The sequence below is a fragment of the Lolium rigidum genome, chromosome 7 (genome assembly GCF_022539505.1).
Source record: "Lolium rigidum isolate FL_2022 chromosome 7, APGP_CSIRO_Lrig_0.1, whole genome shotgun sequence".
In the NCBI taxonomy this organism is placed as follows: Eukaryota; Viridiplantae; Streptophyta; class Magnoliopsida; order Poales; family Poaceae; genus Lolium; species Lolium rigidum.
The window spans coordinates 53,493,110-53,515,339 of record NC_061514.1 but is presented as its reverse complement, the minus strand read 5'-3'; the positions used below and the strand labels follow the sequence as shown (position 1 = coordinate 53,515,339).

The 22,230-nt window shown below is 50.9% G+C and overlaps 3 protein-coding genes and 1 non-coding gene across 4 annotated transcripts; 2 read left to right on the top strand and 2 right to left on the bottom strand.

Annotated features, from left to right (window-relative positions):
* The first annotated feature begins 1,634 nt into the window (after positions 1 to 1,634).
* Positions 1,635 to 5,776, top strand: LOC124676677 (serine/threonine-protein kinase CTR1-like). Its single transcript, XM_047212722.1, has 15 exons — positions 1,635 to 2,108; positions 2,409 to 2,713; positions 3,117 to 3,261; positions 3,351 to 3,463; positions 3,595 to 3,803; positions 3,892 to 4,167; positions 4,245 to 4,285; positions 4,391 to 4,459; positions 4,544 to 4,644; positions 4,722 to 4,806; positions 4,894 to 4,992; positions 5,089 to 5,157; positions 5,243 to 5,374; positions 5,463 to 5,557; positions 5,662 to 5,776. Exons 1-15 carry the CDS (start codon positions 1,635 to 1,637, stop codon positions 5,744 to 5,746), a joined length of 2,298 nt encoding a protein of 765 aa, XP_047068678.1. The 3' UTR covers positions 5,747 to 5,776.
* Positions 5,777 to 6,241: 465 nt separating this feature from the next.
* Positions 6,242 to 9,290, bottom strand: LOC124678122 (26S proteasome non-ATPase regulatory subunit 8 homolog A-like). Its single transcript, XM_047214047.1, has 6 exons — positions 9,137 to 9,290; positions 8,230 to 8,308; positions 7,705 to 7,807; positions 6,920 to 7,180; positions 6,724 to 6,835; positions 6,242 to 6,532 (listed from the first exon to the last, which is right to left on the bottom strand). The coding sequence occupies exons 1-6, from the start codon at positions 9,239 to 9,241 to the stop codon at positions 6,395 to 6,397; spliced, it is 798 nt and encodes a 265-aa protein (XP_047070003.1). The 5' UTR covers positions 9,242 to 9,290; the 3' UTR covers positions 6,242 to 6,394.
* Positions 9,291 to 9,545: 255 nt separating this feature from the next.
* Positions 9,546 to 9,618, bottom strand: TRNAA-CGC. Its single transcript has one exon. It is a non-coding gene; the product is annotated as a tRNA-Ala (tRNA).
* A 3,168-nt stretch (positions 9,619 to 12,786) lies between these two features.
* Positions 12,787 to 17,252, top strand: LOC124679304 (protein ECERIFERUM 26-like). Its single transcript, XM_047215086.1, has 2 exons — positions 12,787 to 13,417; positions 16,156 to 17,252. The coding sequence occupies exons 1-2, from the start codon at positions 12,932 to 12,934 to the stop codon at positions 16,978 to 16,980; spliced, it is 1,311 nt and encodes a 436-aa protein (XP_047071042.1). The 5' UTR covers positions 12,787 to 12,931; the 3' UTR covers positions 16,981 to 17,252.
* Positions 17,253 to 22,230: the final 4,978 nt, after the last annotated feature.

Genomic DNA, 22,230 nt, shown 5'->3' with positions numbered 1-22,230 from the left:
CCTGGCGCATATTTGGGCCAGGTTTGCGTCTCTATGGACGACCCGGTCACTTTGCGTCGCCCCGCTGCGGTCATGGCGGACGCAAACGGTCGCTCAGCGTCCGTTTGCGTCGCCCCGTTGGAGATGCCCTTAGACTAGAAGCTCATGATTCGGGCGAGCCCCTGGCGTGACAGCGTCTGCATGTAAGCTGGAGCCTCGCGATTTGGGGCGAGCCCATGGTGCGACAACGTCTCCATGTAAGCTGATGTGACTGGAGCTGCCGATGGCGTGTCTTGTACCGACAGGTTTCCCACATGCGGCGCCAATTGTTGAGGGCACTCCTCGGTAATGCCCACCTTTTGGGCTTAGGGTTGACGGAATCCTGCAGGCTGACACGAGACATCGGATACCAAACAAACGGGGAGAGAGATTTACCCAGGTTCGGGCCATCGATGAAGTAAAACCCTTACTTCCTGCTTGTCTGATCTTGATTATCGATAATATCGGGTTACAATGGGGTAGCCGAAGGCTTCGACTATGAACTCGTCGAGAAGCTAATATTTCGTATGACCTAGCTCTAGACTTACGGCGGTTATCGCTAAGTTGATTGTGTGTCCCTAGTCAGACCCTCTCCTGGCCCTTATATTGTGAGCCAGGTCTCGAGAGGTCTATCCGGGTACGACTAGGTTACAAAGAGTTATATGTCTAAACTTTCCTTGTTTTATTCGTCTTCTTTTCTTGTTCTTCAAGAGTCCTTTAGAATCGACATAATGGTCCACCTCGGTCGGTGGATGATCTTCATGGACCCCTGGTTGGGCTGTATGAGGTACCATAATACTAGTTACCCGAAGGGTAATGCCCATATCAGATAGTCTACGAAGTTGACAACACGGAGATGGAGGAGTAGAGTCTTACCCTAGACATCTCAGAGCCGAGCAGCGTAGTGGCTTACCTAAATAAGTTGTTGAGCTCGTCATGTCTTTTAAGATTGAGTTGTAATGATACTTAAGTAATAACGTAGGGTGTATTCATCGGACCTGTGAGAATACCAACTTGTTAAGAACCATGTTCGTCTCATCAGAACCTATCCTCTAAACGTTCCTCCATAGGCCTATCCCAGAAATGTTTAAGACACATGCTATACAAAAACGCGAACGAGCCCAGCCAACGAAACAGATCGAAAAACTTGCCTTCCCCCAACGCCTTGCGGTTGCGGACTTGCTTGCGGTCACCGCCGGCGCCCAGGCGCCGCAAGTCATAAACGGCCGCATCGCGCCCTTCCCCGGCCTGACGCGACGGCCCGGCGGACGACGCGTGTCCTCGCTGCCACACGCGGCAGCGTGCCATGGCGCCACGAGCTCCGCTGTCCACGTGCACCGGCGGCGCCTTTTTGCTCGCGCACCCTCGTGATCCCGTTTGGGAAGAGAACCACGATGAAACCACAAGGGAAAGGCGACGGAAATCTCAAGGGCTAGCATGCAAGTTGGAGCCGTTCCATTGTTCCCCCGCCCGCTCCACCGAGTTTATTCAACACCGCCGTCACGTTTCACACGCAAACTCTCTCTGACTGTCTCCGGCAACCCGGCACCAGCCAAAACCACCTCGATCTGCTAGCTCGCCCATGCACGCGTAGCCTCTAGCCAGCTCCTCCGGCCATGCCGCACCGCCGCCGCCTACACGCCCTCGCGCCACCGCTGCCCCCGGCCCACGCCGCCTTCGACCTCGCCGACCCCGACTCGCGGCTGCCGCTCCTCGCCGACTACGCGCGCCTCAAGCCCGTCGACGTCCCCGCCGCGCCGCCGTCCACGCACTGGAGCGCCGGCAGCAGCGCCTTCACCACCTCCACCACCGGCAACGAGCCGGCGACGGCCTCCACCGCCACGGCCACGAGCTCCTCCTCCCTGGCGCCGCCTTCAACCACCGCCGCGGCGGGTGGCGGCGGGAGGGACGACACGTGGGTTCAACGCTCCAGGGAAAGCTACTACCTGCAGCTCTCCTTCGCCGTCCGCATCACCACCGAGGCCTTCCTCGCCGGCGTCCCGCCCGAGCTCCTCCTACACCGCCTCGGCCCCAGCGAGGAACCGCCGGAACAGCCCACCGATGCCGCCGCCGTCTCCTACCGGCTCTGGGTACGCAGTTACGCACAATAATTTAATGTCCACGCCTCATGACCAGATTAGGCATATCATCACACACTAATCACTGAGCTGACGCTAAACTAATCAGTGCAGCTAGTCTCTCTTCTCCATCCAATTCTTTATGTTCCGATTCTTCGCTCATTAAAAACTGCAAGTTGAAGCAAATCAAGGCGTGCAACCTTCAGCTCCATCATTGGCTAGATCTTTCTTTTAAGCGAGCCACTCATTAACCGGATGGCATCGTACGTTATCAGCTATTCAGCGGATCACCAATGTAAATGGTGCGTGCAGGTGAACGGGTGCCTGCCGTGGGGCGACAAGATCGCGCACGGGTTCTACAACATCATGGGGATCGACCCGCACCTGTGGGCGATGTGCAACGCCGACGAGGGCGAAGGCCGCCGGCTGCCCACGCTGGCGGCGCTGCGGGAGGTGGACGCCAGCGACCAGTCGTCGCTGGAGGTGCTGCTCGTCGACAAGTGCGGCGACTCCGTGCTCGTCGACCTCGAGCGGCGCGCGCTCGACCTCCACCGCGCCCTCGGCTCCACGCTCGACTTCGTCCGACGCCTCGCCGTACTCGTCTCCGACCAAATGGGGTACGTTATCCTAGCTGCTGCTGTAGCTTCGATCGATCCATGCCCGTGATTTTGCTTTACAAAGAAAAAAGGTTTGGTTGGTCCGTGTCGATGCAATGTCTTGCTCGTGTGTGTATGTCCGTGCTGTGCATGCACTGCCTGTGACTCTGACGGTGACCGTGAGTGACCAATGGACCGTCAGACATGGGACGAACACCAAATTTCGTCCGTGAACCTCGAAACCGACGAACTTGTGAACACCACTCCAATTTCGGTGATGACTTGACTGTCATGGTCACGTTTGTCTGTAGTGTGTACTGCATTATAGTAGAGCTTCAGCTTTTGTTGATGATGAAAATGTCTCCAGTTACCTGAGCAGACAACGCACGGCACATTTTGCTCAATTTGCTGGGATTTTTTGAAGGGGTGCATTGAGGTCGGAGGACGGGGACCTGTACATGCGGTGGAAGGCGGTCAGTAAGCGTCTGAGGAAGCAGCAGAAGAGTGTCGTCGTCCCCATCGGTCGCCTGTCCATCGGCTTCTGCAGGCACCGTGCTATTCTGTTCAAGGTACGTTCGCCGGCATTGATGTGCTTGCATTGTGTTTAAACCAACAGGTTCAGTAAGTAGTCAGCGGTCTTTCAAACCAATCCACGCAGGAGCTGGCAGATTTCGTCGGCCTGCCATGCCGGATTGCGCAAGGCTGCAAGTACTGCTCCGCGCCTCACCGATCATCATGCCTCGTCAAAATCGACGAGAGAAGATATACCAGGTGTGTGCAGATGTGCTCGGAGAATTCTTGCAGCTATATATATTGTAGACCTGAACTTGCACAACCTCTTTTTTACTTACTGGCCAGTAAGTAAAACACCTTTATTTACAATGATGATGGTGCTTCTTCAGGGAGTACGTCGTGGACCTCGTCGTTGTGCCAGGGAGCATCTCCAATCCAGACTCCTCCATCAACGGGCAGCTGCTCTCCTCTGTGTCTTCGCCTTTCAAGACTTCTTGCACAGCAGGTTTGGCAAACTATATCACACCGGTTGCAGCAAGGAATCGTCCGGTAGATGATGATTGTTGCAATTCGATGTTCTCAAATTCCCAGTATTCAGGTACAATTTACAACATCATTATACCGCGTCGATATCAAATGTCTAGACCATGCAGATGCACGTACTGATTGGTCATGTTCTATTGCAGTTGCCGGGGACAAGAACTCTATTCAAGCAGCCACTATGGAAGGTGTGGTCTCGAAATGCGGCCAGGTCATGCAGAATGACAACTGCAACAACATGTCAGTGTTTCAAGTGTCAAAGCAGTTGAAGGCGATGGAGGTCGATACCGAGGTACTAATCAATAAGGAGAACATCCCTGGTGTTGCAATGCCGAAACGCCTGATTGTTGAGCCATCTTTCGCCATGGATTGGCTTGAGATATCATGGGATGAGCTTGACCTCAAGGAACGCGTAGGAGCTGGTACTTCTTTAGCTTCAGTATTCTTATCAACTTGCTGCCTGATGTGAAAGTGATCACTCTTCACTGGAATAATGCAGGTTCATTTGGTACCGTTTATCGAGCTGACTGGCACGGTTCTGTAAGTACCTTAAACGTTTCTCTATGGAAACTTTTTCTCTTTGCAAGTGAGTTAAGTATCCTTTGGAGAGCTCACGAAATTAAGACCATACTTATGGGTATGTAGGATGTTGCAGTCAAAGTGCTTACAGACCAGGATGTTGGCGAAGCTCAGCTGAAGGAATTCCTGAGAGAGGTAACTCAACACTTCTTTTTTGCATCAAAATATTACTTATCCCTAGTATGGATCTCAATATGTCTCATTCTTTAACTCTTGCAGATCTCTATCATGAAACGAGTTCGCCATCCAAATGTGGTATTGTTCATGGGTGCAGTGACAAAATGCCCACATTTGTCGATAGTAACCGAGTATTTGCCTCGGTAAACCTTCCACCAGTTCAATATGAGCTAATTTCCTGCAACAAAATAAAATACCTGAATCCTGATGTTGTGAACAGAGGGAGCCTCTTCCGTCTCGTCAACAAAGTGGCTAGTGGAGAATTGCTCGATCTACGGCGTCGCTTGCGCATGGCATTAGATGTTGTATGTATTGGAATACTGGCTTTTGCAGGTAGCATGTTATTAGTTTTCCTGAATGTCGCATGACACGTTGTTGTGCTTGGAATGCAGGCAAAAGGTATCAACTATCTCCACTGCCTGAACCCTCCTATTGTACATTGGGATCTGAAGACACCAAACATGTTGGTGGATAAGAACTGGTCCGTGAAGGTTAGTTAGAGTTCCTATCCAACCTAGCATCGCACGATCAAGAATGGATATGTTCTGCTTTTGTCTCTTTATTTACTATCCTTGATACGACTTCAGGTAGGTGACTTTGGCTTGTCCAGATTCAAGGCTACCACCTTCATATCGTCCAAATCAGTCGCTGGAACAGTAAGCTTCATATGACAGTCTAGCTCCATCAGTAATCTGTCTTTACCCTTTTAGACTCTTATGTTCGAATTCCGATAAACTGCAGCCAGAATGGATGGCACCAGAGTTTCTCCGTGGCGAACCATCCAACGAGAAATGCGATGTGTACAGTTTCGGTGTGATCTTATGGGAGCTCCTGACAATGCAGCAACCATGGAGCGGCCTAGGCCCCGCACAAGTAATCTCCCATCTCATTATCATGTTCTCTAATATAGTTCAGAAAAAGGGTTATGTTTGTTTGTGATTCATTATAGAAACATTTGCAGGTAGTAGGAGCAGTTGCATTCCAGAACAGAAGGCTCCCTATCCCACAAGATACCATTCCAGAACTAGCTGCTCTTGTTGAATCCTGTTGGACTGAGTAAGCATTTTCTATGATCTTCCTGCTATCTTGATGAAAATTTAAGCAACTATATCCATTTGTGCTCAGTCGCTATGTTTAACGTGATTATGCTTTATTTTCAGTGATCCAAGGCAGCGCCCTCCGTTTTCGAGCATTGTGGATACCCTGAAGAAGATACTCAAGTCAATGATCGGAACCGGTTCATGAGGAGTCCCGCAGATTCTTGGCTGACTTTTTTTTTATTCACTTCGTTCTATGGGTTGATGCTAATCCACGGCAAGGAAATGGCAAGGAATAAAACAGTTGGTTCCCTCAAGGCATATAGGCCTCGACACAGCCCACATCTGTTTCCTTCTCCCTTGTCATGCAGAAACAAATAAAATCAATTATTTTTCTGCTCCTCTGTTGCCCAACATGCCCTATGTACAGTGATTTTTGCTACTAACTGAAATTCTTAGGGGCGGTGAGTTGTGGTGTAAAAAGGTCTCAACGTCCTGAATGTTTCCAAATATTTCTACGGAAATTGACTTTGACGGCCACTAGCTCACCGTGATAATTCGACAAGCCAACAAAACATTCAGGTTGAGTTAAAAATACACCCAACTGAAATGAACTGAATTTACCAGAAGCATTAGACTGCAAGTGAACATATCTTTAGCTTAGACAGGGTCAACACTGACACGAAAATACAGTGCTGAGTTTAGCACCTCAAGCAGCCACCAGCAGTGTTTCTAACAGAAATTCCACCATTTGAGTAGGGAAGAAAACGCAAATCACGAAACATGGCTGCCTAAGTTCATCGTTGCCTAGGAAGGGACTACCTACATCAGAACAAAGTCCACCTTGCTTTGCAAATTACACTACCTGCTCCAGCTCCTGCGCATAGCAAAGAGATTGCTTGATCAGCTTAAACGAGTGTACGCCGACACGAGGTTGGGACTTCGCCATGTGAAAAAGAACCGAACAGTTCTGAACCTCCCATTCATGTTGCCTCTGCCATCAACAGGAGTACTTGCATGGTCAGAACTCAGAAGTGGTACAGAAAATCTATTATCTGGTTTAGCCAGTAGAGCAGCAGCTTAGTGGATGCACTCATGCCTTTAACAAGATGTGGATGCCACCCTTAAATCATTTCTCATATTGAAACATGATGATGGGGACAGAAAAGATAAAAGAGCATTTACCTCTGATATGTACTCCAGAAGCTGCTGGTCAGAGGAGAACATCAGCATTTCCATGGCATCATTCACTGGCAAGTGATCATATGCCTGACCACTGCAATCAGCTATTTCATCTCTGCAAAGGAACACGTAGAGAACACACACAATCAGGAAATTCACCACAGAAGCCAAGTAGAAAGGATAATGTAAATTCATTCACCTGATAGTTTCAGCAAGAAGGTCCATGAAGTAGCGGTATGACTCATGTGGCACAGCTTTTCGATCATTGATCAATCGGTAGGTCCCTTCCATAAAGGCTTGCTCAAGCTCTACTGCATATTTGATGCAAGGATGGTGTAGGGCTCCCAAGGGCAGAAGTTCCAGCTCAGTGTGGAATTCGGCTATTCTGTTCCCAGCCAGAAGCCTCATAAGATTAAGCCCCAATATTGGGTATTCATCTGGTGAGGGAGGGATCATGCCTCTGATGAACAATCACAAAGAAAAACTGGTATAAATAGCACTCAACAAACATTATTTCAGAAAATACAGCGTTCAAAAATACAATATATATGTAGAAATCTTCAGCAGCATTTAGCCACAACATAACTATGCTCGTAAAGTCCAGGAGGCCAATTAACACAAATGTATTCCTAACAACGACAGCTTGACAAGTGACAAATATTGAGACTGTTGAAGAGAGGAATCTTAATCTTTGTATTTACTATTTATATCAAGGATGTTCTGCTGGCACCTCACAGGTTCTGTTAATGGCCACAGATTAAACCTACAGTTAATGGTCACAACTACCACCAGAATGAAGTAGATTGTATCAATAAATGTATGTCCATGATCTGAATGTTTCAACTGTCAACGTGATGTTCAGGGAAAAAATATAAATGTGATCGCAAGAGAAAAATAAGTTAGAAAGAAATTAAAAATGCTTGCTTACATAGGATAAATCTATACAGTACATAGGGCCAAACTGAGTTAAAGTAGGAAAGAAACCTTGTATCCATGTAGAAACCTTTTAGTTGGACCAAGTCCCTCTCAAATGCTTCTTGGTCTTTCATTTCCATGCTCAAGATAACAGCAAACTCGTACACAGCCCCTGAAAGTTTCACAATTAAGTCACCAAACAAATTTATACAAAAACATGGATGCTTACCCACAACTACCCACTACACACTTGATAAACTGCAATGCAAAAATGCAGCATCAAGAAAAACGTGAACAGAGTTTTCCAGAACAGTGTAAAGAAGAGTTTCAGTTATTACTTATGACAATGTTCTCTTCAGCAGAATGCTTTGTAGACTTTTCGTTGCAATCCATGACTAGTGAGCACACATACAACCTGAACTAAGTATCCCAAAAAACCTTAAGCTATATAGCAACTTCGAATTGGATGGAACTGAATATGCAGCATTTTAGGTTACATTGTACAGGAGCAATTCTCTTAAACTGATTCAGGATCCCACATTTACTGGAAATAAGAATGTTTCATCATGTATATATCCCAAACCAAGTGCTTACTTGCAAATTTCAGCTCCTCTACTGCATTAGGTGTCATCTCAAATGTTGGTGGCAGGCTAGGAAACTTTGTCAGGAGAATCTGAAATCAACAACAGGAAGAGACGTGTCACCTGATGATAAACGATGAATATAAGGGAAACCCTCAAAAAAAAAGCACGGCATTTCGTCCTACTGCAAACCCCCAGAACCAGCCCTGCATCATTACATTGTCAATGTGGAAGCAGAGTTGCACATCCCCAAAATTGCAAACACTCGCCCCAATTCATCTTATTTCCAGCAAGTTGCGCAAACCCTAACAAATCGCAGTACAGTTGGGAAATTGCAGGGACCTATGGAAAGCACATCACGAATTCCGGACCCATCCATCCACCTCCCAAGTCTGATGATAAACGCTGAATTGAAGGAAAACCACAAAACAAAACAAAAAAATCACAGCATTTCCCTCCTACCGCGAACCCTCAAAACCAGCAAGTACCATCAGTAATGCATTGTGAATGTGGGAACGGAGCTGCTCATCCCCGAAATTACAAACCCTAGCACCAATTCCTCTCTTCATCTTTATCGAAAAGAATTCCTCTCTTCATTTCCAACAAGTAGCACAAACCCTAATCAGTCGCAGTTCAATTGGGACATTTCGGGGATGCATCGAAAGCACATCCCGAATTCCCGCGGAAAAATTAACTCCCCAAGGATCACCGAAAAGGCCAAAACCTGCTCATAAACCCCATCCTTCGCGCTGCGGAACGCCAAAAATACACAAAATCTACATCTAAACCCTAGGCATCAGACTGCAGCAAAACCGCGTAGTCACCGGGTTAATTCGTCAAGGCCACTCCAGAATCCGCTGAAACCCCCCTTGAGAAAATTCGAAAGGGGCGAGGAAGTCGAGCCATGGGTGGGTGGATACCTTGAGCTCCGAGAGCCGGGCGACGCAGGACCCGAGCTCGTTCCTCGAGCAGTCGAAGTTGAGCCACGCGAGCTTGCGGATGCCCTCATCCAGCTCCCCGTCCATGGCGGCCGCGGCTTCGTCGCCCTTCCCTTCCCCCTTCTCTGTCAGGTCTCGCTTTATTTTGAGCTTTTTTCCTCGGCAGTTCTTTTTGGGGCACACTTTCTTGCGGGAGGAGACGGCGCCGCACGCTGGTGCCGTGGAGGCCTTGTGAGCCGTAGGATGGGAAATGAACGGTGCGATCTGCCACGAGGTGGAGGCGGAAAACGGAATGGAGCCGGCGTGCTCGGGGATAGAATACGTTTTCGAGAACGAAAGGCGGACTATTCAGAAATTTGGAGGAGGCTGATTAATTAGCAAAAAAGCGTAATGGAGGTGCGGGGAATCGAACCCCGTGCCTCTCGCATGCGAAGCGAGCGCTCTACCATATGAGCTACACCCCCGTTGTTGATCCTGAAACTACTGCAATTGTAATGTACTACTAGCGAAAGCTAATCATCAATTTTTTGATAGAACAACGGTCAAAGCTTTTGATTACGGTGGTTGATCCGTGGATCTGAATTCTGATAGGCACAGCTCCTCCTGGTCACTAACACTGGTTTAATGCGGTCGATTCTTTGTCCATTAGATTAGACTTCATTCATTTGTGTCTAACCAACACAAATGGAAAAAAAAAAAAAATCATGTCTAGCTATGGGGATGTGTCGTCCTCTGTTCACGTCGGTGTCATGCTTATTTGACAAATTTAAGCTGGCTAGGAAATGCTAAATTAGTAATGACGATCAATTCCCCAACTCCCAACCTCTGCTTTGTTTATTGTACGTTGCACACACAAATCTGCTTCGCGGTTATCACGTGTGTCTCCGAACTCGGATGCACTGGCCTCCAGCCCAACCGTTTGTCCCCTCCAAGATGGTGGAAATGGCCGTGGAGCAAACTTGAGTGGTGGTTGTGTCTGACCGCAGAGCAATGAAAAACACTTTTGATTCAAAAAAGGAGCTTTATTATAATATCCTTTTTGCTTTTCCTACAAACGGCATAACAGCCATATTTTCTTCATGAAACTTTGCATACGTAAAAAATACAAGTATGTGTATTTTCACAAAAGTAGTTCAATATGTTTATGAAATTTCATTTTATTTATTAAAAAGTGTGCCAACAATACAACAAGTAGTGTCCATATTGTTGCAATGACCTCACTCGGTTTTGTTACAAGTAGGTAAGCAATAGTTTGTCGTGTCATTGGCCCGCTTTTATGGCATTTATTTTGCAACTTCATATATTTGTGTGCGTCGCGAGTGCGAGGCAACCATCCAACGGTGCCTCAATTTTTCTGCCTCTGTGCTATATGTTGTTCCCTAAAATAATCTAAGAATACCATCATAATACAAATCCTTCCGTATTCACCTGTCGTATTATTGGCATAAGTTCCTCACGTCCTTGCCTACGCCGTAAATTTGTTATCGGATAATCAGAGAAGCTCGTCCAAGTAGTCGGTGTTTAGATTCTCTAGCACCACATGCCCAACTATCGCTTGCCGCACCTAAACAACCTCATTCACGACAACACGTTGGTGCTCGACGTGGAAGTTAAAGACCTGCATACGGCGGTGACACCACCAACGAAAGAGGTGCTTCGTCATAGGACGCCGCGGAGGCTTCGCCGTCCCAAGTGAGGGTGGCCAACCATGGGAACCCTGCCAAATGTGTGCCCGTGATCGACTAGATGATCTAGGCAACATTTGTTTTTTTGTTTGTTGACATCACGATAAAAGAAGTGCACATCTAAGACTGGCAAGTGCTCGTTAGAAAGAGACAAGGTGAGCTCCATGTGGATCATGGAGGGTGACAGAGGCCGAGCTAACCACACGGAGACCGTGTGCAAAAGCATAGACATGTTTTCTAAAAAGCTATATTTCTGCACAAAAGGAGAAGCTACCATGGAATTTGTATTTCTATCATATCCTCAATTTTGGTTCAGGAGAAAGAAAAATCGGAAGCTGTTGGATGGGCTGTTGTCGACTCGTGATTTATGCGATAGGCCATGACAAGCTTGGTCCATCCTAATAAGTGCACCATGCTCAGCACCTAGGATGCATAGTAATTGTGTTCAGTATACACAAATAATTATGTTCACATTGACTAACAACAAAACAATTAACTTAAGAAATGTAATTATGAATCATAAAAATGTAAAAAAAAATGCAAAACAAATATGTATTTCAGCACATGTAAATGGCCTTATGACACTACATTTACTTTGCTCACGGGAAACTTATATATATACAACTATGTGCATGTATTGCTAGAGAAAACAATTCAAAAAGAATTCTAAAGAAAAATCATGTTAATGCATTAACTCTTCAGCATAGGCTCTCTGAACCCAAAACGCATCCCCAAAAACAATCCTCTTATGCCTGGTCAATGCCAAAAAAAAACTTTAATAAGTTATAACCTTTGCCAAGCATGGGTAGGTCCACCCGAAACTCCCGAACAGATTTAGGCCCGAAAGCTAGGCCGAGCTTGTGCTTCTTAGTTGGGCGCATTAAGGAAAATGTCTTGCCCGTCGGCCAAATGGGCTTTTGGGTTGGGGTTGTGCTTGGGCCAAGTTTTCTTCCGGGCGGTTTGCCCTAGGGTATGGCCAAGTATGTCGCCAAGTATACCTGGGCAATGAGCATGCGTTGGGCTGGGCCAAGAAAAGCCTAACAGAATTAAACTAGGCCCTAACCAGGCCCAACCTAATTAAAAAGCCCACCGGGCCCGTGGGCTGGGCCGCTTCGTTAGACCATGTTTTTGGGCTACGCAAGCTCGGCCCGGTTGTCAGGCCGAGATTTCAAGCTCAACCTATATTTTCGGGTTGGGCCTAGGCCCGGGCCGGGCCGGGCTGCCCATGCCCGGGTACATCACAAGTATCAGCAAAAGAAATGTTGCATCAAATATTGGCAGCCTTTACATACAAAAGAGTTATGACAAAACAAAGTACAGTATACGAAACAAAATGGAGATCGACAGCGCAGTCAATTTTCTGTTAGTGTCATTCTGAAACTTGCCAGCCTACATGGTCCGATTTGGTCCTAGTTGGGTGGGTACAGATCTCAGCTGCTTCACGCTGCAACGGGCCATGCCTTCACGTGACCTTCAAGGCTTGAACAGCGCCCACCGCCTCTTGCTTTCCGTGGTACCAGCTGCTACGGCCTCCGCTGAACGAGATAGACGCCACCGTCGCCGCCGCTACTATTGCGCCGCCGACACCGCGTTGCATCGGTCCGATCAGAGATTCCCAGACCCAGATCCAATCCCACTGGGCACTGGTGGTGTACTTGTACTACATTCCTCGATCCATCCTTGGACAGATGAGATGAGGACCATCATCGAGGAACCAGAATTCAGAGAAACAGCCAGGCAAAACAGTGCGCCGGCCGGCAATCAATTCTCACCGGCGGCGCCCGCAACCGTAAACCGATCGGGCCGGACATGCGCACACCTCGCCCGCCGTCGACACCACACCACAGTGGACTCCATTCATCCGTCACCGCCCGCTCTTCACCTCCCCAACCACCTCATCCCAGCCGTATTTAAACCCCCTGCCCGTGCTCGTCCTCCCCAGCCAGCCACGGTACCGGCGAAGGAGGAGCTGTCGTGTGCCATCTGATCTCGCGATATATACGCCACTACACGCGTCCCACCGGCCCAAGCTAGCTCTCAGCCAGCACAAGTACTCCTACGTAGGCAGCAGCGGTTGCGCGGCGCGATCGGCATGGGTCTGGAGACGGAGTCGGCGGCGGCGGCGGGCGGCGCGGTGCACGGGCACCGGCTGTCGACGGTGGTGCCGAGCTCGGTGACGGAGGTGGAGAGCTACGGGCTGGCGGACCCCGACCTGGCGTTCCGCCTGCACTACCTGCGCGGGGCGTACTACTACGCGGCGGGGGACGCCGTGCGCGGGGTGACCACCAAGGTGCTCAAGGACCCCATGTTCCCCTGGCTCGACGCCTACTACCCCGTCGCCGGCCGCGTCCGCCGCCCCGCCGACGACCAGCCACAGCAGCAGCAGGAGGACGGGGGAGGCGCGTCGCGCAGGCCGTACGTCAAGTGCAACGACTGCGGCGTCCGCATCGTGGAGGCGCAGTGCGGCCGGAGCCTCGACGAGTGGCTCCGCGACGACGACGTCGACCGCGTCGCGCAGCTCTGCTACGACAAGGTGCTCGGCCCGGAGCTCTTCTTCTCCCCGCTGCTCTACGTCCAGGTAAACCGTTGACCCTTGCTTCATTCCACCACTAGTGAATTTCCACCCAACCTTGTCGCATCTCGATAACGAATTCATAGATTAAACAAGCTCAGCTGTTGAATCTTCGCGGTTTGATCATGGGGATTTTAAACATTATCAGGAAAAAAAATCGTTGCACACAGTTCTTTACTTGCTACTTCGCGTGGTCTCCGTCGGCGATTTGGTTGGTTGGGCCGCGACATGGGATCGATGAGCCATGGAGACGTAGCTTTCGGTGTAGTTCGCAGCTGCGGCCATAGCTGTAGCCATCAAAAACTTATGCTAGAACACTGACGATCGACCACGAAATCGGAAGCTTTTATTGCTGCCCTGTGGTTGCTGCTGGGGGCAAAACTGATCGCTGAATGGTCGTTTTGCACACGCTCTTCTTCTTCAAGTGTTCGCGGCACAGAAGCAAATTGATCACGCGAAGCAAATGAGCCAGTTTCGTGCGCGATCAGGGTTTTGCCGACTAGATATTCTTCCACGGTGAGTTGTGGCGATGAACTGATGAGGGATCTCCATTGATCCACCCTTTCCACCTTCGCTATAGCTGCCTAGGACGCGGTGAATTCGTCATGTAAAGGCGAAAAATGTCCAAAATTACCATTTAAAAAGTGCAAACTTATACTACTGTTCTACTGATCTACTCTGGATACTCCTATATACACCATGTTAGTACATCATTCATGCCGCGCCTTTACCCGTACCTTGTCCAGCGTAACCGAGTCTGACAGTAGGTGTCGACAGTATTAACTGCAACACGTCTAGGACAAGAATGAATGCACCTTGTCATCACAGAGAGAGTACTGTAGACACAATCACACAACGCTTCTGCGATTCAATTTCCCTTGCACACATCTCAGATTGAATCCCAACTACCCGTCAATCCATCACGTACTTGTACCAAAGGGAGAACAAAGAAAATCGACCTGAATTTGCTTTGATCCCACTAGCACCGGTGCTTGCAATGTTTGTCCCAACATTCCCTCATGTATTGGTTATTGAAGTGTTTGGTGTTAAAAACTTCCTCCAGTCAAGCCTCCAAACGACGTACGGCAAAAGTATCACATCTATGGACGTTGCGGCACAATGTCACATCAGCCCTGTTCGGCTGTTCCCAGCCGTGTCCCCAATTTTTTTTAAACAACAAGTTTAAACCATAATTTAAAATTTCATCCACATTTGATAATATTTTACGCATTCTGAATGAAATTTAACTAAACTAATCTAACCGTGGCTATGGCGGCCGTCGCGATAGTAGTACTCGACCTCGTTCTTCCCGCGCTTCCCGTGCTGGTCCGACTCGTCCTTGACGGCGTCGCTGGGTCCAGCGCCACTTGGCAGGTGCATGTCTGGCGGGACTAGGTACCGCACGCTGTAAAGAGCCCATGCCACAGAGATGGTTAGGCCGCGTGGCGCAAAGCCGTCCGTGACACTTCCACTGGTGCGGCAGTTCGACATGGCGATGATGGTTATGTCTCTTGGTGCAGGGTGGCTCTAGGGTTTTCTAATGAGGCGAGTCGTGGAGGGTGTGTGAAGAGAGCATGTGCGGAGGGAAATCAGTACATGGGTGTACAAATGTACACCCATTATTTTTGGCATAAGCTTGTATGTCTATATCTAGTTCACATGTAGAGCAATAAACATCAAGTAAATTAGGAGACATATAAGTACTATAACTTTTAGTCTGCTTTGTACGCCATTCTTTATACGCTGACTCCGCCACTGGAAGAGAGAGTGTCGCCCGAGGTGAATTTAATGATGGTGACACGTGAGGGAGCGGTACGTGGCGCGCATTAACACCGGCACTATCCCGTCATGTCACGCCACACCACCCCTGTGCGACGGCGACAAGACACCCCACTAGGCACGCCTAGGAAACCGGCACACATCCAATGTGTTTATGACATGGCTGGCCTGCCACTCGCCACGTCGTCACCATGTTGCATTAGGCGCGTTCAACATGTGCTCTATGGGACGGGGATGATCTCGGGGCGCCGGACACGGTATTGAGCCACACGGGATGGAAAAGGTTTTGGAGCATGAGTCTGGAGAGATCATGTGCGATTACAGATTACAGTACACCATTCATTGCTGCATCTGCACTTACCCGTATCGTGTCCTGCGTACCGAGTCTTCCAATAACTAGCATCGATAGTATTCACTGCACCACGTCTGCTCTGAACAAGTGTAGCTTCCCAGACAGAGACCCAGCTTCTTTTCTTTCGTAATTCAATTTCCATTGCACATCTCAGCTACCACTTCTCAGATTGAATCTCAACCCTACCGTCGATCCCACCAGTATCAGTACCACAGTAGCCCTTCAAAGTTCCGGTCCATCAGAGGGCAATAATCCCTGTACTTGAGCACTTAAGTTAGTCATACATGTGTGTGTTGGTTTGGCAACAATGTTAGATGGATCGCCGTCAGTACCGGTGGTGCATTATGATCAGCTTTTGGCATGTAGGACCACCGTGTCTCAACCTATGTGGCCAGATCGTATCTAGCTAATTCCATCCAATCTCTGCAGTTCATTTTGCTTGGCTTCTTTTCTGAACAAAGACAGGCTTAATTCTGTTTCCGATTTCAGTCTCAAGCTACTTGAAATTTCAATTCGATCGGTGTCGCTGCATATAACCTGAATCCTGTCGTGTAGTTCTAGTCACGCCAGTTTTAACAATAGTGCTTTGTTCTGACTGAATGATGATTCGCAGGTGACAAAATTCAAATGTGGAGCGATGGCGCTCGGGTTCAGCTGGGCGCACCTCATCGGCGACGTGGCCTCGGCGACCACCTGCTTCAACAACTGGGCTCAGATACTCGCCGGCAAGAAGCCGGACGCCATCACCGTCAACCCTGTGAAGGAGCCGCAAGACCGCGCACCTGCCGCAGCGGCGCCGCCACGCTCCATCAGGCAGGTCGGGCCCATCGAGGACTACTGGCTGGCTCCCACCGGCGTCGACATGGCGTGCTACTCCTTCCACGTCACCGAGCCCATGCTCAAGAGGCTGCAGCAGCAGGAGTCGGCGGCCTCAGCCGGCGCCTTCGAGCTCATCTCGGCGGTCCTGTGGCAGACGGTGGCGAAGATCAGGGTCAATAAGGAGGTGAAGACCGTGACGGTGGTGAAGAACGACATGTCCGCCAGGAGCGGCAACTCGCTGGCGAACGAGCAGAAGGTCGGATACGTGGAGACGAGCTCGCCGCCGGTGAAGACCGACGTGTCCGAGCTGGCGGCGATGCTGGCCAAGAACCTGGTCGACGAGACGGCCGCGGTGGCGGGGTTCCCCGGGGACTTGATCATCTACGGCGCGAACCTGACGTTCGTGGACATGGAGCAGGTGAACCTGTACGGGCTGGAGATCAAGGGGCAGCGGCCCGCGCACGTGGAGTACGGCATTGCCGGCGTCGGCGAGGAGGGCGCCGTGCTGGTGCAGCCGGACTCCGACGGGCGCGGCCGCGTCGTCACGGCGGTGCTCCCCAAGGACGAGGTCGGCAGCCTCCGTGCCGCGCTCGGGAGCTCGCTCCTGCAGACTCCCTGAAACTGAAACTTCAGCTCGGTGATTGATTTTCAGATGAGCGATAATTCTGTGTGATAATTCTGGCGCGTGATTTCCATGTGGGTAGTATGAACGATAGATGCGCGATCGGTTTGCCATGTGTGTTCTGTACGATGTTACGAAATAAGTTGCTCCTCGAATAACTTGTTCCAGATGTACCCGGGACTGCAAGAAATGCAAAGTTAATTATAGTTGTAAATTTGTTCCATAGCAAACAATCCAAACCCGGAGGTGAATTCAGGATGGTTTGACGATTCTAAGTAACCCAATTGCATTATTGCATCACATCGTAAGGAACTAAAGTACAATCAGGGGGAGGGCTGTGGACAAATGGAGCTCGGGCTCCATGTAGCCTTTTTTTTTTGGAAAAATCAGAAGCAACAATATGGAGATTGAAAAATAATCTGAAACAAATATCTAGATGCATTAGATAATGTTATACTTTACCGATTTTTAAAATATCAACTCAAAATACCTTATATTCAAGGGTACACAAAAAAAATGAGAAAATCAACCTAAAAATTGAGTAACAGTATAATGGAACGAGTTAGGGGCACTCACAGCGATTAGGCATTCTGAACCGTTGAATCTGGCCAATGAACGCTGTAGATGATTCTTCTTATCCCGAACCGTTGTTTGCTCATTATTTACTCCGCCCGGTCGTGGTAATGGGCACACTGTTACGTTTTAGGGCTGCTTCTCCCGAAATCGAGCTAGCCCGCTCCTGATTCGTTGGGCCAGGAAACGCTGATTTAGCCCATTCCGTCCTTTTCTTAACAGGGCTATTCGTCTTCCTTCTATTATTTTCCCATCCCGGTTAAGGAGTCATCAGCTGCAGCGGCGGCGGCCGGCATGCGACACGACATGTCAGTCCTTCTAGGCCTGCGCGTACCCCTCGTTCGCTATCCACGTCCGTTTCTGCAGGTATTAATACATCGTCCGATCTGAAACTGCTGATGGCGGCATAATGGTCAGGATGAAGCTCCATCGCCTTCCTCCCATAATAAGTAACCATAACTGCTCACTGCAGCTGCGTTACTTGCCTCCTCTTCTCAACTGGTTCTTTATTTTCTCTCCCGAATCATCCTTTAGAGCATCTCCAGCCGCGTCCCCCAAAGCGTCCCCTAAACCGTGCCGGATTGAGCGTTTGGGGGACGTGTTTTGTTCGTGCCGCGTTTGGGGAACGTCGCTCCCTGTTAGACTTTGTATAGCTGTCTCTGTATTATACGTGTATATGTACGATGTTCCCCTATATATATATGAGATATGCCACCCCTAGAGGGTTGAGCAAGTTCCCACAACAACGTTGTTTCATATGGTATCAGCCTAAAACCGATCCGCCTACCCTAACCCTAGCGCCGCCGCCGCCTAAAACCCTACGCGCCACGCCGCGCCGCCGCCTCTCCCCACCATGACCGCTTCCGCATCGGGCACCACGAGCTCCGGGCTTCTTCCCGCATCGCTCGCTGCCCTCCTCAACTCGCCTCCGTCCCCGCTTGCTCCCCAGGTGCCGCAGTTCTTCGGCACCACCGCCGTTGGCTCCATGTACTCGGCTCCGCATCCGCTGCCGAGCACCGTCGCCGCGGCCACCCTTCTCGCCGCCTCGTCTGCGGCCTCCACGGCGTCTCTCGGCGCCGCCACGGCCGGGAACATCCGCCCCGGCGGGTTCACCCGCCACCGCCCTTCCGACGTTGGACACGGCCCTCTCCGTCGTGCCGCCGGCCTCGGGGGGCTCCGCTGCCTCGGCCTCGCCCGGGATGCAGCCTCCTCCACCCATGCCCGCGCCCTTGGCGCCGGCCCCTGCTGTCGCGCCTCCCGTGTACGCCACGGCTGCACCGGGGTCGGCCGCGGTACCGGTGGCGCCGTTTCACTTCGCCAACCAGATCACTATCCGGCTAACCCCGGACAACTATTTGTTCCGGCGAGCTAAGGTGTTGCCGCTGCTCCGCAGCCATGAGCTTCTTGGGTATGTTGATGGTTCTCTTCCATGTCCTCCTCGGGTGATCATGACCATGCACGGCCCCGCCATCAATCCGGACCACCGCGTGTGGGTTCGAGCAGGACCAGGCGATCCTCTCCGCCATCCAGGGCTCCCTAGGTGAGGGAGTCGCTGGTCTCGTCCTCTTCGCCGCCACCTCCAAGGACGCTTGGACCACGCTGGAGCATGCGTTCGCCAACGTCTCCACCTCTCGCACCATGGCCCTTCGTCGGCAGCTCGGTGAAATTAAGAAGCTCGACTCCTCTGCCTCCACCTACTTTAACAAGATCAAGGTGGTGGCGGATACGCTTGCCTCGCTTGGTCAGCCACTCCGCGATGAGGAGTTCGCCTGCTTCATCATCCAAGGGCTCGACTCCGACTACGACAACCTGGCGGAGGCGAGCCAATGGCGCCCGACGCCGCCGCTCTCCCCACGAGCTTTACTCGCGCCTCATGTTCACGGAGCGAGCGCGTCGAGGCTCGTCGCGCCGCCGGTGTCATCACCGACCGGTCCGCGGCGCACCGGGCCAGCAGTGGCCCGCGTCCGCCCGCGCCTCCCGGCGCTGGTTCGGCGCCCCCGCCGGCGGCCAAACCCGCCCCACCCCCTGCACCGACCACGGGTGGCGGGCGAGCCGGCGACACTCGCGTCTGTCAGCTGTGCGGACGTCCGGGGCACCTCGCTTCGAAGTGCCACCGCCGTTTTCAGCGCAGCTTTCTGGGCATCGGCAACAATGGGCGGGGCAATGAACGCCGAGGCTCGGCTCGCCGACTTTGGCCCTCCCACCGCCGCCCTCGCCGCCTTTGCCGCGACTAAGGGAAAGGAGCATGTTCGAGGGTCCACTCCGTCCTACCCCATCGATCCTGCGTGGTACATGGATACTGGCGCCACCGATCATCTGACGAGTGAGCTTCAAAAGCTTACCACCCACCAGCCCTACTATGGTCATGATAAGGTTCACACCGCCAATGGCGCAGGTATGCCCATCTCTCATATTGGCCAAGCATCTCTTTTAACTAGTCTTCCTAGTAGACAGCCTTCATCTTCGCAATGTTTTACGGGTTCCCTCGGTCACTCGTAATTTGTTATCTGTTCCAAAACTCACTCTTGATAATAATGTCCTATGTGAATTTCACCCGTTTGATCTTCTTATTAAGGATCGAGCCACCGGGACGTTACGCTTAGTGGTCGCCTAAGCCAAGGGTTGTACCGCCTCGGAGGATCCTACTCTCTCTCGTGTCTTCGACGGGATTCGAGTATCGTCATCACAGTGGCACTCTCGCCTTGGTCATCCTGCCACTCCCATAGTGCGCCATATTCTCCACCGTCATGAGCTGCCACTAGAGTCTAGCAATAAAGAGTTAGGTGTGTGTGATGCCCGTCAACAAGGCAAAAGTCATCGGCTACCATTTGTTTCATCTACTAGAGAAGTAAAGAGTCCTCTTGAGATTGTGTTTTCAGATGTATGGGGTCCTGCCCAAACCTCTGTTAGTGGTCACAACTATTATGTGAGTTTCATTGATGCTTATAGTCGCTTTACTTGGCTTTATCTCATTAAGCGCAAATCTGATGTGTTCGATATATTTGTTCAGTTTCAAAAGCATGTTGAACGACTTCTCCAGCATAAGATTATTCATGTTCAGTCTGATTGGGGGGGCGAGTATCGCAACCTCAACACATTCTTTAGCAAGCTTGGAGTTTCTCATCGTGTCTCATGCCCACATACACATCAGCAGAACGGTGCCGTTGAGCGTAAACACCGTCACATAGTTGAGACTGGCCTTACTCTTCTTGCTCATGCCTCTGTACCTTTTCGGTTTTGGAGTGATGCATTTGCTACTGCATGCTTTCTTATTAACCGTCTACCTACACGAGTGCTTCATATGAAAACCCCCATCGAACTTCTCTTGCATGAAACTCCTGACTACACATTTCTCAAGGTTTTTGGGTGTGCTTGTTGGCCTCACCTTCGCCCCTACAATAGTCGCAAACTTGAGTTTCGATCTAAAAAATGTGTATTTCTTGGGTATAGTTCTCTTCACAAAGGCTACAAGTGCCTTCATGTACCGACCAATCGTGTCTACATATCACGAGATGTTGTTTTTGATGAGAATGTTTTCCCATTTTCTACCATGCCACAACCATCCACTAGCGATACACTCATGCATTCATCCTCCATTCTCGCCCGGCCAATTTGAAGATGTTGCGTATGCGCCCGTGTTGTTGCCTAATCATGGTGCAGGTATTGGTCGCGGAGCACGCCTGGAGCTTCTTCCCGACTGCGCTGCTCCCCCGGTGCAGCACGTCGATCCGGCCATGCATGTGCATGCCCCGGGTCCCGTGCCCGTCATGGCGCCATCGCCCCCTGGTGCTTCCTCACCTGGCACGCCTACGGCGTCCGCGCGCACGGCCCAGCCCGTGTCGCCGCTGGCCCACCCCGCCTCCTCATCGCCCGGGCCGTGCTCGCCTGGACCTAAGCCCTCGTCGCCCTCGACGCCGCCTCGGGTGGCGACTCCCCTGCTTCGCCCGGGTCCGCCCTCGGTCGGCATTTGTCGCCGCCCACTACGCCTGGGTCGGCCGCGCCTGCCTCCCTGTCGCCTTCATCGTCGGCGTCTTCATCACCGGCAGCACCGCCTCCACCCGTACCTGCTGCCTCGCGTCCTCATACGCGCAGTCGCAGCGGCATTGTTTGCCCTAAGGAGCGCACCGATGGCACTGTTGCGTGGCTGGCAGCTTGCATGGCTCATGCTCGTGGATGATCCCACCGCTCGAACCTCGCAGCTTATCAAGCCGCTATGACCATTCCCCATTGGCGGGCTGCTATGGAGCAGGAGTATCGAGCTCTTCTTCGAATGAGACCCGGACGCTTGTTCCTCCTCCCCCACGTGTCAACAAGCATTGACTCAAAGTGGGTATTCAAAGTGAAGAAACATGCCGACGGCTCCATCGAGCGCTACAAAGCTCGTCTTGTTGCCAAGGGATTCAAACAGCGTCATGGGCTTGACTATGAGGACACCTTCGGTCCCGTCATCAAGCCTACCACCATTCGGCTCCTCCTGTCTTTGGCGGTCTCCCGCGGTTGGTGTCTTCGACAGCTGGATGTTCGAATGCATTCCTTCATGGTCTTCTTGAGGAAGAAGTCTACATGCGGCAGCCCCCGAGATTTGTTAGTCCTGATCGGCCACATCATCCGTGTCGACCGACTAAGGCTCAGTATGGATTGAAGCAAGCACCGCGGGCTTGGCATGCTCGTCCG